The 16,893-nt window shown below is 43.6% G+C and overlaps 1 protein-coding gene across 3 annotated transcripts in view; it reads left to right on the forward strand.

Moving 5' to 3' along the window:
- LOC142584940 (uncharacterized) overlaps nucleotides 1–16,893 on the forward strand; it is a 139,667-nt gene that overhangs the window by 93,205 nt on the left and 29,569 nt on the right. For all 3 annotated transcript variants that reach the window (XM_075695306.1, XM_075695304.1, XM_075695305.1), the window contains 2 exons: nucleotides 4,985–5,070; nucleotides 13,866–13,955. In XM_075695306.1, coding sequence (XP_075551421.1) covers nucleotides 4,985–5,070; nucleotides 13,866–13,955 — 176 coding nt within the window. The remainder of the gene's footprint in view (nucleotides 1–4,984; nucleotides 5,071–13,865; nucleotides 13,956–16,893) is intronic.

Here is a 16,893-nt window from a genome sequence, read left to right on the forward strand (position 1 = left end):
GTTGCACCCCAGAAGGTGGGACATAGCCATGTCCGCATGCAATAAACGTTGGGAGGGAACGACGCGGTCGTAGAGGATAGTAATGTTCAAGCACTTACAACTTTCTAATACATATAACATTGGTATAAAACTCAACCGGCCGTCCAGGTTGCACACGCTGGATAATTATCTAGGCTCGTCCCGTGGTATCTGTGCATGCGTGTTCACGAGACGAGAGAAGCGACAAGTCTGTCAGGGCGCCGGCTGCTCAGACCTTTCTAGCATATCAGTGACGTCATTGCTAAGCGAACACTTGCTCCTCCTCGGCTGGGTAGAGGGAAGCACACGCATGCCACGGCGAGACCTACGCACGTGTGCGATGCGAGGTGGTTGCAAGGCTCGGTGACGCACAGCTGCGCCGAATTTTCTGTCGGCACGAAACGGACCTACGAAAGGCTTTACAGGTCCGCTGTAAGATACCTGGATATGCAAGGTAAAATAATGAAGTAAATTCTCGGGGTTTTCATTCTAAAACCACGATATCATTAAGGGCCACGCCGTAGTGGGAGGATCCAGAACAAGATCGAACAGCCGAGGTTCCTTACCGTGCACATTGCACGCTAGACGGGTGTTCTACATTTCGTACCCATAGCTCCGTCGGCGGCCGCAGCCAGGATTTCATTCCGCGCCCTCATGCTGAGCAGCACAATATCAAACCTACTACGCCACCGCGGCGACTGTGATGACGATGGTTATTCAAACCACTCAGACGTGGAATCGACCTTCTCGGATGGAGTTAGACTGAAAGGCACTTAGTATTTTGTATGACGGCATGCTTGCGATCGTCTAGGGCCCTGGTGCAGACAGAGAGAGCAACTTCACTAAATCATCTTTGCAGCAGCCATGCCTACATGCACACATAAACCTCGCAATCTTTTCATACAGGTACTTTGCACAAACACGTTACCAAATGTGCAAATCACCAAATCTGAAATAGCTTGTGATTGAAAAGGCGGAATAGCAGTGGCAATCAAGTTCTAAAAGCCCTCGCCACCGCAATGCGATGAAGTTCAGGCGTAGTTTGGACTGACGGAGCCATGCACTGAGAAAGCCTATAGCGTTGGCGCCCCTGCAGAGTGCAAAAGTCAGCCAATGAGATGATTTGCGTAGAAGTCTGCGTAATTATCTCAACATTTACAAGAAAAAAATAGGTGCAGCTGCCATTGATTTGTCAGTGCAGTGTGCAAAACAGTAACACCGTGCGTGAACGAAAGAGCGAAAACAAGAGGTGAAAGTCACAGAGGTTAATGAGCTGAAGTTAAGGTTGGCTGCTCTGCGCAGGCGGATGGGCAAGGGCCGGACGGATGAGAAAACAAGTAAACATTAAAAAAGTCAGGAATTTGTGTAATCGCGCAGCCAGAATGAGGTACAGCTGGGCAGAACACATCGACATGTGCCAAATCATCAGTTGGCCGGCGAATAAGCTCGATGCAGCCTAAGCGGCTCTAATGTTGCGAACATAGCCCGACAGAGCACGTACACGCGTCACGCACGATGCAGCTACGCTACGCCGGCATAAAGTTGACGACATACATTCTAGCGTCGTGGTGCAGTGAGCATGACTGGCGACGCTCAGCGTGCTTTGACTTGTTTAGCGCGGGAATAAAGCATGCCCTCATTTCATGCCGGAGCTGCCATACAAGCGTGCATTGCGCTCTGTCGGGGCTGACAGGCAGCATGCTGGCCTGCAGTACGGGTGCATCGTAAAGAATGTCCTGAGTGTGCGCCTTCGCCAAGCGAAAATGCTACAGGAATTCTGAGAATTTTCTACTACTGCGTAAGCATTTTTTAGCTCGACTGCTACTTCGCTCTTGTTCACTTATTTAGCTAGCGTATGCATGTCTACCAATCGATAACAATCATCTAATGTTACACTACTATAACGACTACACGTGTTAACTTGACCAATTATGCAGTTATGTCGCAGATTTAATGTGTCAACTGAGCTAACACGCCATCACAACCGTCATTTTTTTCCACACCGAAGGTCTCTTTTCTTTCTTTTTTCAGTTTTCTCTTTTGTTACAACCTTGACGCTGCGACGGCGACCCCAGAATATTTTTTTTCTAACGTTACCAATAATATACTGGTACACTATTACGCCGATTACATGTGTTAGCTTCTATATTTTGCTTTTTTTACGAGCTTTACGCAGCGACGGCAACGTAACCAGGGTCCGAATTGACAAACTTCTCGTTCGTAACTGCTGTTTTTATTGCCTGATCGCCTTCGCTAATAATATGCCCAACATCACTATTGGTCGGCGCGAACGCTTTTAGCGTAAGAAAGTTTTGCGAATACGGGCCCAGTCTTCTTTTTGTTTTCTAACGCTTCCAATCACCTGCTGTTACACTGTTATAACGTACATGCGTTAACTTGAACAATGATGCTTTTTCGTTGGAGATATAAGGCTTCACAGGGCGGACAGATTTCGGTGGGGTACTCGCTAAAGAATGCTTACACATTAAAAGTATACGCTTACACTCCATATCAGCGCATGCGCTGTGGTGACAGCTGATCACCGTGCTGCTACGGGCCATGGTCCACGCGCCGAAATATACAGGGGGCAAATTTTCAGCAATCCTGGTGTTACCGGCTTGAAGTATGCGCGTTCGCCCATCGTTCGCCGGCCGCCCATTGGCACCCAGGAAGCCTCGGAAAATATATGTGCCTTAATTGGTCGTGCTTGGGTACCACAGAAGAGCCAAGGCAAGGCGAAGGTAGGTGGCGAAACGCCCAATGAGAGCAGAATTGGTGGACAGAAAACCAAGACGTTTGTGTGGCAAATGTTCTGTCCCAGGGAAAAGAACAACATTTTGTCTATCGGCGACTGCGGCAGGGCACACGCCGACAATAGTGCCTAAACTCGCCATTGGCGACTCGTACAAATTTGTTAAGCGCAGGCATATAAGCATCCTTCTGCCGACGCGAAGGGCAGCAATCAAAATAAATCCATGCGCCCTAGCGCAGATAAACGTGCTTGCAGGAGACCTTTGCATGAGCATCAGAGGGGTTCAGCACGAAGCATGAACGTCCAAGATGTCCACTTCGTAATGAATATCAAGAGAAGGTGTGTATGCAAGTTATCTAATGCAGCTCTACCTTCGTAACGGGAACTGTCTAGTGCTCTGGTCAGTAGTGGGGCGAATAGGTCAGTAAAAAAGCACAGTGAGACGGAGGTGAAACAGATTGAGGGCATTGCCATTTTCCATTTTTGGGGCGTGTTGGTTAACTGAAAGCATATTTAGCGGGGCGAATAAGGGGGCTGGCCGTACCGGCAACTTCCCGTATGTGCCACAAGAACTGGACACACAATCGGCGTCGGAAAGCTGAAGGAAGGACTGGAGGGACAGGAGAAGGTGACAATAGCATTCGGTGCCGAGAAAGTCAACATTTCCGGCAGTCGGCGTGTGGTGTGACCAGTGTGTCAGCATTTGAAATAGGTCACTTTGTCCTAGCGGGAAGCGCCAGTCAGACAGAATACAAAGATGTGAAAAATAGTACACGAGAAAAGGTGCAGCAATAGGTGCATAATCGGACTGACCACAGCGCAGCGGGCCAAACGATTGAAGACTGAACTTGTCAGGTATTTCGCGGACGATCTTTGCGGCATCAGGTTCAAAGGTATGACAGGCAGTGCCTTGAACACACGACTAACACTGCAGGGTAGGCTGTCGCATCGAAAGGGCTGATTTGTAAGTTCTTCGCAAGACTACGTTACAACTGGGTTGAGAAGGTTTGTGAAGTACATGTGCAGTCGCTGGCTTTTCGCTTGTTCCTGCAACGCCGTTTTAAAAGGATGGTGTAAGTGCTGACAACATTCTTGTATACAAGCAGACTGATCGTATTGTCAGCAATACCCCTTAGAACAACGTACTGTCAGCAGAGCATTCTAGAATATTTCTCAGGAAAACAATTTTTTCATTGAATTCAAGGCATCCGTTAAGTTGGCCACGTGTAACATCTGCACGTTAATCAATTGTCATATTTTCAGATTGCTGCATCTTGTTTTACAGAATTCGAGTCTATTGTTCATTTGAACAATCACACCTTGTAATGCTGACTCCCAGCAGACAAGAATACGTGGGGCAATGTCTGACCACTTAAATTACTCATTTCGCGGAATTCCTGCCTTTCATCAAATCGAAGCCCGTGCAGCATCGATAACAGGAGTCCCGAAGAGGGACGAGGGTGTGTACTACAGCTGCTACAATGATTGAAGCCCACTTCTTGTGAATCCATCTATCTGTCTTTTCTATTCATCTAGTCTACTTATCTGCCATGCCTAGTGGCCAATCCTGGTGATACAGGTTACATGGTATAGGCCCGCTCAATAGCGAAGCGTGGGAAAAATTGAAGTTGAATTGTTTCACTAAAATTATAGTCCAAATAGTGTGCATGAAATAGGGAGTTTTAGAAATGGTGCCCACAAGCGGTTTTATGTTTCCCAAAACTCATTTTTTTCTGTACGAGTTTACCGTTATTCTTTCTTTAATTTTTTATGTTCTTGTAAGTCTTCAGTTTGCCCCAATTTAGGATTCTCAATTTCTGAAACTTCTTAACGAAGTACCTGAACCGCACATTCCTCCTTATTCAGCGTTAGGTTTCGATAATTCAGGACACGGTTCTATACAGTACTAATAAGTTTTGTAACTTGACAAGCATTCAAATGTGATTGCAACTCCCAAAGAAAGAAAACTTCTGCCTCGGCCGTCTCCATATTATGTAGACGAACAAGCACGCAGCTGCAATACGTGGTCATAGCAAAGTTGGTTTAGAATACCCTCGCAGGTTTAATTGCTTATTTTTTTATGGACACAAATCGGCTTGGAATAAGAGGACGGTGAAATCATATGGCCTTTCAAGGATACTTTGGCAAGTATTACCACATGGTAAATTTGTAATCATAGCTTGTACAACCACGTGTTTTCGGCCATTATTTCAGGGTGTACTATAATCACTTGTACTCGAGGCTGTCTATGGGCTCTGGGGACCAGCAGACGCCAAAAATCATTGTCCGTGAAAAAAAAGGTGAGTAGTTCCATGGTATCTTTGTAACGCTTTGTGGATTACGAATGCTATTTACGCCATTATAAAGCTAACAACGGCAAAGAAAGTATCCTTAGAATGCTAGCCATCGTAAAAAGCAAGGAAAACATTGCAATATTTCTAACTATATTTATGCGTGAACTTGTACAATGGAAGCGGCGCTGACACAATCTCTAACTGCACACACGTGGGTCTGATTGCTTCTGTAACATTACTTATCATATATGGGCATTCCTTATTTGCAGACAGTAGGTGACCTTTTCTGGTCACCTACTGGCCAAAACCTTTTCAATGGAACGAGCGGATTTTGCGCGAATCAATAAAAGTAGAGATCGATTGTTGGAAAATGTAGGGGGCAGGACAGTTTTACTAGACAAGCCTCACAAGACACCTGTCTTGTGCAGCAGTGATTATGCTGTGGAAATCAATAATATTATTCATAGAGCAGTTGAAGAAAAAGAAAAACAATATTCCTCAACAATACAAGCCTGTGGGTATACCCTCGTGCGTAAGTGATTCGTGGTTTTCGGGCCGTGTACTTCGCCGTGTTCACAGTCACCTGCTCACGTCATTTTCCGGAACCACGCGGTTACAACCATTTAAAGATAATGCCATATTGTGCAACCTATTTGATATAAAACTAAACCCTTTTATCCCAGATAAACGAAGACAGTTTTTAGGCATGTATGATCATCTAGGCTAGACGTCTCCGCCATAGGTTGGACTCGCCACATACAGGGTTATCTGACTTAGCTATCTCGGTTGCTCGGTTGCCATAGGTAGAAATTCAAATCCTCGGTTTTCTTCCCTCTCTTTCATATCTTAAGTCGGTAAGATCGAATTCACCCTGCCATCTGCTAGCCGCCTGGTTAGCTCAGATGGTAGAGCGGCTGCCCCGGAAAGGCGGTGGTCCCGAGTTCGAGTCCCGCACCAAGACGAACTATGAGACGTTTTCTTTCGAGGAACCCGTATGGGTTTCCTTTGTAGCAATTACTACGAACGGGTGGGTGTCTGATTTGCCTTTTATTCATTACTTCTCTCCACCTTGCGTGTTTCTGCACAACTACTACGTCAAACACTTGCCATTGCTTCGTGTTGTCGACAAATTCGACTTCGCCCTGCCATCTGCTAGCCGCCTGGTTAGCTCAGATGGTAGAGCGGCTGCCCCGGAAAAACGGTGGTCCCCGGTTCGAGTCCCGGACCAAGACGAATTTTTCTTCAACTATGAGGCGTTTTCTTTCGAGGAACCCGTATGGGTTTCCTTTGTAGCAATTGCTACGAACGGGTGGATGTCTGATTTTCCCTTTATTCATTACTTCTCTCCACCTTGCGGGTTTCCGCAGCACTACTACGTCATCCACAAGGATTATGAATAGAGGGTAACATTGACGAATTCTGCAGCAAAATGAGAGGGTAGCAGTAGTCGTAATTAGACCTAATGAGAGATATTGATTAAAGGTATGACAAGCCTAACCTCTAACATCCACTCATGATGTAGATGAGGTAGAACAGCTTTATGAAGATGTTTAGTTAGCGATGAGAAAAGTGCAAACTCAGTATACTATATTCATGGGCGACTTCAATGCAAACATGGGGAACAAGCAGGCTGGTGAACAAGCAATTGGTAACTACTGCGTCGATTCTTGAAACGGTAGAGGAGAGATGCTGGTAGAATTCGCATAAAGGAATAAGTTGCGAATAATGAAGACCTTCTTTAGGCAGCGTAGAAGAGAAAGTGAACCTGGAAAAGCCCGAATGGTGAAACAAGAAATGAAATAGATTTCACACTTTCCGCCGATCCCTACTTAGTGCGAAGTGTAGAAGTGTTAGGTAGGCCAAAGTGCAGTGATCATAGGTTAATGAGGTCAAGGATTAGGCTCAATACGATGAGAGGGAGAGTAAAATTGGTACAAAAGAAACAGGCCAACATATTCGCGGTATTGGTAAAAGCAGACAAATTCAGGCTGGTACTTGCAAACGAATATGCAGCCTTACAAGAGAGAGATGATGACATAAAGGTAATCAATGAAACTCTAACTAGGCTGGTTTCATAATCAGCAATAAAATTGGGATGTAAGGCACCAAGGCAAACAGTAGGTGAGCTCTCCCAAGCAAAGAAATGCATAAAAAAGAAACGACAAATCACGAAAGCTTACAACTCAAGAGACAATAAAGAATTTGCGGCGCTGTCGAAACTCACCAACAACGAGAAAACAAGGGATATTCGAAATTATAACGTGAGGAAGATTGAGGAATCAGTAAAACATGGATGCAGCATGAAATCAAGAAAACTTGGGATAGTACAAGCCATAATGTATGCACTGAAAGATGAGCAGGGTAATATAACTAGAAATCTTGAAGATATAGTAAAAGCAGTGGAATAATTCGGTAATGACCAGTGCAGTACAAACAGGAGCCATGAAAGCTCCAGTTAAAGTAGTAATGAAGAGGTTACAGAAGCTCCTTCTATACCTAGTGATGAAGTTTGAAGGGCAGTGCAAGACATGAAACGGAGAAAAGCGGCAGGAGAAGTTAGAATAATTATCGATGTAATCAAAGAAGCAGGAGACATCATGCTTGAGAAGCTTGTGCCCCTTTATACAAAATGTGTCACGACTTCAAGGGTCCCAGAAAACTCGAAGAATGACAACATAATACTAATCCATAAAAAATGGAGACGTTAATGAATTGAAAAAAACTACAGTCCCATTAGCTTACTTCCAGTTTTGTGGAAAACATTCACGATGATAATTTCCTGTAGAACAAGGGTAACACTTGACTTCCTTATCTAAAAGAGCAGGCAGGCTTCAGGAAGGAATATTGTGCAGTGGATCGCATGCAGGTCCTAAATCAGGCAGCCGAGAAATCTGCAGAGAACAATCAGGCTCTCTGTGGGACTTTGATATATTACGAAAATCCATTTGAGTCAGCACAGATAACAAGACTCGTAAAGATAATACGTAATCAACATGTACAGGAAGATTACGTAAATATCTTGGAAAATATCTGCAAGTATTCCACAGCCACCTTAACTCTCCACTAAGAAAGTAGGAAGATGCCTATAAAGAAAGTGGTCAGGCAAGGAGACACAATCTATCCACGGCAATTCACTGCGTGCTTGGAAGAAGTATGCAATCTATTTAACTGAGACGGTTTAGGAGTGAGGATCAACGGTGAATGTCCCCGCAAAATTCCATTGCAGATGACATTTCCCAGCTCAGCAACACAGTGGACGAATGACAACAAGTTATTGAGGACCTTACCAGAAAGTGTGTAAGAGTAGGTTTGAAGATTAATATGCAGAAAGCAAAGATAAAGATAAATAGCCTGTCAAAGGAACAAACATTCAGGATCGCCATTCAGCCTCCAGAATCACTGAAGGAGTACATTTCCTTAGGTCAATTACTCACAGGGGACCCTGATGATACGAAGGAAATTTACATAAGTATATAAATGGGTTATAACGCATTCACCAGACATTCTCAGATCCTGACTAGAAGCTCACAACTATCATTGAAAATAAATGTATAAAATCAATGCATTCTACAGCTGATAATATTTGGGGAAGATACTTGGAGTGTGACAATTAAGCTCCAGAACAAGTAAGGAACCACCGAAAGAACGATGGAATGAAGAATGTTTGGTGTAACTTTAAGAGAGAGGGAGAGAGTTGTCTGGATCAGAGAGCAAATGGGATAGCCGAGGTTCTAATTGACATTAAGAGGAAAAAATGAAGTTGGCCAGGCCATGTAATGCGTAGGCTTGATAGCTGGTGGACCAATAGGGTTACAGAACGGGTGCCAAGATAACGGAAGCGCAGTTAAGGACGGCACAAGACTAGATGGGGTGATGAATTTTGGAAATTCGCAGGCGCTAGTTGTAATCAGTTGGCACAGAAAAGGGTTAATTGAATATCACAGGGAGAGGCCTTCCTTCTGCTGTGAACATTACGTATCATGGTGATAATAGTGATGACAATGATGATGATGATAAAAATTGCGAATATTAGTGTTCAGTTTTCTGAATAAAACACTCACTTCGGTAAAATTACTGCGGCTGTCGTAATAGCCCCCACATATTGTACTGTTTACAAGACGGGACACAGTGCACTTCAGGCCCAGACAAGTGAGTGCCTGATAAGCAGTGTGTGTTCGTGATCTGCAGTATGCAGTGTGTCAGCCAATTGAAATAAACGTGAGTTGAAAGTTCAGCCTCATCCTGTTGTTTGTGTAATTTTGGTCCTCGTCCATGGTGCTGTTTTAGTAAAACTGTCACTGTATCTCCTGCTGCGTGGATATGACGAGGGTTGCTGATATAGCTACGCGAATGCTCGAGCGCTGTCTTACGCTGCACGCTAACATCACCGTATTTTTGTCGGTTGTATATTGTGGGTACCAATAGTGAGGCTGTGATAGGCATGGGGTGTTCAAATGCAGCGCATTTTTTTCCTCTTTGAAGAACATTGCACTTTAGGTAGGTTTCTGTCTCGCCTTGTTTGGGGCCTCTTCATTCGGAAACTAAATTAGGACACAAAACTCAATTCTAATACTTTCCCAATGTATTCCAACACGTAATCCCCCAACGTGTTCCCTTTAGTGCTTTCGCAGTACCCCCCGGAAGTGTTGCAGTCTCCCAAATTTTTTATGATCATGAGGGGTCTATTTCTGCCTCTGCCAATTCTGACAATAATTGCCATAGGACGATTCTGGATTTCTCTTTGAAACGTGTTGCAAAAGAATGTGCTAGTGCGAGAGAATAGGGAAGCTTTGAATCTCAGCACTGGTCATAATAGAATCCATTCGGTTTCAATAGCATTTCTAGATTTGGGGCTGGTTTGAAAACCACTCAATTAGTTCTGCATGCGCAAATATTCAAAAATATGTTCCGTTAGTTCTATTTAAAGCAGCCTGCTTTTTGTGTGTTGTTGTTGTTGTTGTTATTGCTGGCTGGAGCCTGCCGGCTAGGCTCGCTTTTAAAGTGGCGCTATTGCAGAGCAAATTAGTTATATAGTCATCGTCCTTATGTAAAGTGGGGGGAGAGATTGCTCTACGGCATTCAGACAATTGTGCGTACGCACGTACAGATACCTACATTCTTATTTGTCAAACAAATAAAATGATGAGCGAGAGATAACTACTAAGATAATATTAAGGCTGGAATTACATAACGCTAGGGCGTCGGTGTTCAAAACCTAATCGCATTTCATCATCATCAGCCTGGTTACTCCCACTGCAGGGCAAAGGGCTGTCCCATACTTCTCTAACTACACCGTTCATGTACTAATTGTGGCCGTGTTGCTCCTGCAAACTTCTTAATGGAATCCACCCACCTAACTCTCTGCCGCCCCCTGGTACGCGTCTCTTCCCTTGGAATCCAGTCCGTAACCCTTAATGACCATCGGTGATCTTCCCACCTCATTACATCTTCTGCCCATGCCCCCCCCCCATTTCTTTTTCCTGATTTCAACTTAGATGTCGTTAACCCTCGTTTGTTCCCTCACCCCAATCTGCTCTTTTCTTATCCCATAACGTTACACCCACCATTCTTCTTTCTATAGCTCGTTGCGTCATCTTCAATTTAAGCAGAACGATTTTCGTAAGCCTCCAGGTTTCTGCCCCATACGTGGGTACTGGCAAGACACAACTGTTATACAATTTTCTCTTGAGGGATAGTGGCAACCTGCTGTTCATGATTTGAGAACGTCTGCCAAACGCACCCCAGCCCATTTTTATTCTTCTGATTATTTCAGCCTCATGATCTGCATCCGTGGGCCCTACCTGCCCTATATAGATGTATTCCCTTACCACTTCCAGTGCCTCGCTACCTATCGTAAACTGCTGTTCTCTTCCAAGACTGTTAAACATTACATTAGTTTTCTGCAGATTAATTTTTAAACCCACCCTTCTGCTTTGCCTGTCCAGGTCAGTGAGCATGCGTTGCAAATGGTCTCCTCAGTTACTATCAAGGCAATATCATCAGCGAATCGCAAGTTACTGAGGTATTCTCCGTGAGCTTTTATCCCCGATTCTTTACACTCCAGGTCTCTGAATACCTCCTGTAAACACGCTGTGAATAGCATTGGAGAGATCGTATCTCCCTGCTTGACGCCTTTCTTTATTGGGATTTTGTTGCTTGCTTTATGAAGCACTGCGCTGGCTGTAGAGCCATTAGAGATATCTTTCAGTATTTTTACATACGGCTCGTCTACACCCTGATTCCTTAGTGCCTCCATGACTGCGGAGGTTCCGACTAAATCAAACGCTTTCTCGTAAATAATCACAGGTATATATAAGGGCTGGTTATATTCCGCACATTTCTCTATCACCTGATTGATAGTGCGAATATGGTCTATTGTTGAGTATCCTTTACGGAATCCTGCCTGGTCCTTTGCTTCACAGAAGTCTAAGGTATTCCTCATTCTTTTTGCGATTACCTTAGTAAATACTTTGTAGGCAATGGACACTAAGCTGATCGGACTATAATTTTTCAAATCTTTGGCGTCCCCTATTTTATTGATTAGGATTATGTTAGCGTTCTTCCAAGATTCCGCTACGCTCGAGGTCATGAGGCATTGTGTATACAGGGTGGCCAGTCTTTCTAGAACAATGTTCCCACCATCCTTCAACAAATCTGCTCTTACCTGGTCTTCCCCAGCTGCCTTCCCCCATTGCATAGCTCCCAAGGTTTTCCTTACTTATTCCGGCGTTAGTTGTGGGATTCCAAATTCGTCTAGACTTTTCTCTCTTCCATTATCATCGTGGGTGCCACTGGTACTACATAAATCTCTATAGAACTCCTCAGCCACTTCAACTATCTCATCCATATTAGTAATGATATTGCCGACTTTGTCTCTTAACGCATACAACTGATTCTTGCCTATTCGTAGTTTCTTTTTCAATGCTTTTAGGCTTCCTCCGTTCCTGAGAGCATATTCAACTCTATCCATATTAGAGTTCCTTATGTGAGCTGTCTTACGCTTGTTAATTAAGTTACAAAGTTCTGCCAGTTCCATTCTAGCTGTAGGGTTAGAGGCTTTCAAACATAGTCGTTTCTTGATCAGATTCTTCGTCTCCTGCGATAGCTTACTGGTATCCTGTCTAACGGAGTTACCACCGACTTCTATTGCACACTCCTTACTGATGCCCATAAGATTGTCGATCATTGCTTCAACACTAAGGCCCGCTTCCTTAGTTCAAGCCGAATACCTGTTCTGTAGATTAATCCGGAATTCCTCTTGTTTTCCTCTTACCGCTAACTCTTTGATTGACTTCTTATGTACGTGTTTCTTCCGTTCCCTCCTCAAGTATAGGTTAATTCGAATTGCTACCATCCTATGCTCACTGCAGGCACCTTGCCGACCACGTCCAGTATGAAGACTATTTCATTTCTAGTCGCGCCATTTAGTCTCCTCCACGTCCACTTTCGGTTAACCCGCTTGCGGAAGAAGGTATTCCTTATCCGCATATTATTCTGTTCTGCAAACTCTACTAATAACTCTCACCTGCTATTCCTAGGGCCTATGCCATATTCCCCCACTGACCTTCTCTCCAGCCTGCTTCTTGCCTACCCTGGCATTGAAGTCGCCCATCAGTATAGTTTATTTTGTTTTGAGTTTACCCATCACCGATACCACGTTCATACTAATTAACAAATGTGGGTTACATTCCATTCCCCAGCGTACATATTTACCTTTCTTGGTGGCCATCTTTCGCCGGCTATAACATGCTCAATGTTATCACCCAGTGCAAGACGCGCCTTTCTTTATCGGATCATTCTCAAATCCTATCGCTGGTTCCATCAGCTGTGTATGTCGTCACGGAGCATTGTGTTATCAGATTTCCTCCACGACAACAAAACCGGTATACATTCTAGAACTTACGCAAGTGCCAACAATTACTTTGGAAGGTTCAATGAGTCATGTATGAATAACCAACGCCTCTCATCCATAAATCAGATTTTCGGTGACCGACTAGTGTGGTCGCCGCTATATTGCGCTGAGTGCTGATTGGATTGCTGACCTCAGGCTTTCTCAGCAACGACTTAGTTTCGCGACTTGCGTTGTGCCATTGTGGTTGTTGACTGTAACTATAACGTGACATTATGCAGAAAACTTGCCTATTACATTTGTCACTTGGGGCCGTAGAGGATACTGTTGTAGGAATTTTGCTGTTAACAAGCTCTCACCTGTGTACATTGGCTCATCCTTATACATTCACCTGCATTACGGGAGAGGCAGGAACATCCTCTTACCACAAGAGCTTGTTCGTGCCCCACAAAAATCCTCATACCATTCCGCACGGCGACATAAATGTCCTAAAGCGTATTATGTCTAAATAGGCAAAAGGTACGCGGTAATTCACTAGGAGCACAGTGCAAACAAATGATGTTCTTTGAGGTCGATAATAGCACTAAGCATGTAGTAGTGAGCAATGTATTAGAACAACGCAAAACTGGAGATAAAGCGTCATCGGGAAATGTAAAAATCAGTACACAAACAGGAAATACATCGATAGTACTATTGAAACGAGAAATTCATCATCACTACGAAAAGAGCGCTCAAGCATTGTATCTTTTCATACCGAGAAGGTAAAGAATAACATGCGCTAACAGAAAATACGCGTATGTTTGAAACTTCATACCCGTTATTTACTTATATTAAAGTTTATTCTTAGTTAAAAAAGTTGTTTTGTGATGTTCTTTGTGATAGTCCTTATCACAAAACGGCTGAAACTTATTGCGTTCCGTTAGTGTATTCTATGTTTTTTTATTCCTTATAGAGGAAACGAATGGCACCATGGATTATGTACTTCTTCACTATGAAGAGCATAGCCACTGTGGTATTTTCTATTTCGTGGACACCTCAGAAGGTAAGTTCTACACCTTTAGCACAGCTGCAGACTTCCCTGATATTATTTAATTACGACGACAACGACCGTCTGGTAAAAACCTCCCTCTTAATTGCTTACACAGTTTTCAGTTGCCGCGACTTTTGCATTCGAGAAAACTTTGGGAAACGCGAACACACGAGCACCGCATTGAACTTCTCCCTTTTGTAGAAACGAAAGATTAGCTGTTCTCATTTTTCGAAAACTAACTACCACATTAAAACTTGTTAAACACAGCAGACTTTTGAAGACATGACATTCCACTGTCCTTAATGAGCAGTTGCATTAAAAATTGCAGTTGTGCGTAGCAAACCACTGACATTAAATATTACCTGCATATAAGGCTTTGAAAAGCTTTAGAGTAATTCTTAGAAAAGACCGTATTCAAGTACTCATTACTTCAAGAACACATAGGCCATAACATAGGCGCCGACGTCCGGGGCAGGGGGGCTCCGTGGTCCCAGAACCCTACGAAGTTTTGAGGAGACGAGGACGGGGGGGGGGGGGGGAGCCCCCATGGCGATGCCTAAGCCCAATCTCATCTTCCCTAAAGTATCAGCACGTGTTCTATCACCCACATCACTTCAGGTGTCTGTTTAGTTGTCTTTACCTTTTAACTTAAAATGTCACTTTTACTAAAAGCTTGCCGCATCATTGTTGTCGCGCGTGTGCGCGGCTTTTAATTCATACTTTCGCTTTATTTCTGCAAATTCTGGCAGTAGCATGATGAGTGAATTAGAATCACCAGAGGCAGTTACCGCAGTCTTATGTCACCACTTTTTTTCGTTCCGCTGTAAACACAATGCAGACAAAACATATTTAAATATATTCTTTAGAATACAGCGTGAATAACGGGACACAGAAAAGAACCACACGACACAAGCGCTATATATACACAGGACAAAGTTTATTATATTTTTACGGAGATGTAGCTATGCAACTAACAATTATTTCTAATAGTATGCATAGCCTATGCCTAGAGAACAAATATGTTGCTATAGGTTCACGTCACATGAAATTGCTTCGCGTGCTTTTTTGACCTTGAAAACAAGAAACATTGCTTACTTGAGTGACCCCTTCAGCAAACTCTTTATCAACGGCGTGGGAAGTACACGGGAATATGTGTCTCAGTGCCGTAATGCTAAGGGCTCATGACAAAGAAAAAATAAAGCTCTTCTAATAACTTACAACATTTAGTATTAGGGATAGAAGCACGGCCGCTTGAACGCAGAGGTTATAAATTTATACAGGGTGTTTTTTTTTAGCTCCACCCATTTTTTTTTAATATTGCCAATCGCACATAGCACAATTCTAACCCTTGATCTAAATTACTCGATGAGGCGGCCGATACTTCTATGAGAACACATGATGCTCAATTGAAAAACTAATGTAATTAAACCAATTACCTTTTGAAGGTGTTACTTGACGCCACGTAAATCAATGTATGATTTATAGCCGCTGAGTTCGCCCGGCGTATCCACTTGGAATGAATTCTCTAAACGGCACCAGTTCTTAGATATTAATTATCAGAGTGCCGGACGAAATGCAGTGGTGTTCCAGTTACTTTTCTTTAAAAAATGCTGTTTTGTGCGTTGACGCACAAAATTAACTTGAACATCTATGCATTTCGACGGACACTTTCACAATTATTATGTCGGAACTGGCGCTGTCCAGACAATTCGTTGCAAGTGGATACTTCATGCGAACTCAGCAGCTATAATTCATAGAAATATGTGGTGTAAAGTAAAGAATTTAAAAAAGTTAATTTGCGTAATTACGTTATTATTGAGCAGAAGATTTTTATGTCTCGTGGATGCAACGCCCGCCTCATCGAGTACTTTATATCGATGGTTAGAAATGTGCCATTTGCCACAGGTAATGTTTAAGAATTTGGTGCAGCTAAAAAAACCCCGTCTAAAAGTCCCACAGCTACCTAAATGAGGCCAATGCGTATTCCCTCGCAATCAGAATAAGTAGCAGTCATGCGCAGCAGCGCTTATACTCGGACTCATCGTAAAAATGAGAGTGAGAGAGGATGCAGTGGTCGCCGAAAAGGTGAAGCTGTATTAGTGATAGCGAAGTATAACACAATTACTCGAAGAAAGTTCACACCATGACAGACGCCAGATTCTTGATGGTGCGAGAGAACTTGGGCTGTGAACGTCAAATGGGGCCCTATAACGAGAACCTATTCCAATCTGTTTTAATTCCAATCACCTGACGTCAAACTTACGTAACCGCGGATGCGAGCATCGGCCGTTGAACCGCAGTGTTGTCAGCGCAGTACAATTAAACGTTGTCTTTTTCCATAGCAGATCGGTTTTGTTCGCTTTCAACATGAATAACATTGCCTACATAATCTTGCATTGTAGCGCAAATGGACGCGGACGCAAACTAGAAGCAGACAGGAAGTCTGTGTCTGTGTCTGTGTCCCTTCGCACTACAATGTAACATCATGTTATCGTACCAACTTGCCCAACTTTCTATTCTTTAACATTGCCTACACTGAGCTGTATTTCTTATGTTATTGGCTGACATGATGCGAGAAGCACGCTCAAATGGAGGAGGTCTCGATGGAGCTCAGCAAGTGGAGTGAAAGTAGATAACGGGATGAATGAGATTGTGCCAGTGACTGCGATTGGTCCGCTTCCTCTTTCTTAGAGCTTGCGCTGGCTGGTAGAAAATCGCGGCGGCTTACGACGGATGGCTAAGAATGGCGCTAAAACGGATACTCAGCAAGGGATAGTTAGCAGAGCGATGTTCTATACGAGCTGAAAGAGCTCGATAAGTTTTCCTGCACCACAAAAAGCTTTATTACAAACTGCTTACAACTGCACTTTAGGTAGCAAGAAAATCTAAGAACTCGCAGTGGGGCCACTACGGAAGTTGTAATGAGGCTTACAGTGGACTCAGTTCCATG

The sequence above is a fragment of the Dermacentor variabilis genome, chromosome 6 (genome assembly GCF_050947875.1).
Source record: "Dermacentor variabilis isolate Ectoservices chromosome 6, ASM5094787v1, whole genome shotgun sequence".
NCBI lineage: Eukaryota > Metazoa > Arthropoda > Arachnida > Ixodida > Ixodidae > Dermacentor > Dermacentor variabilis.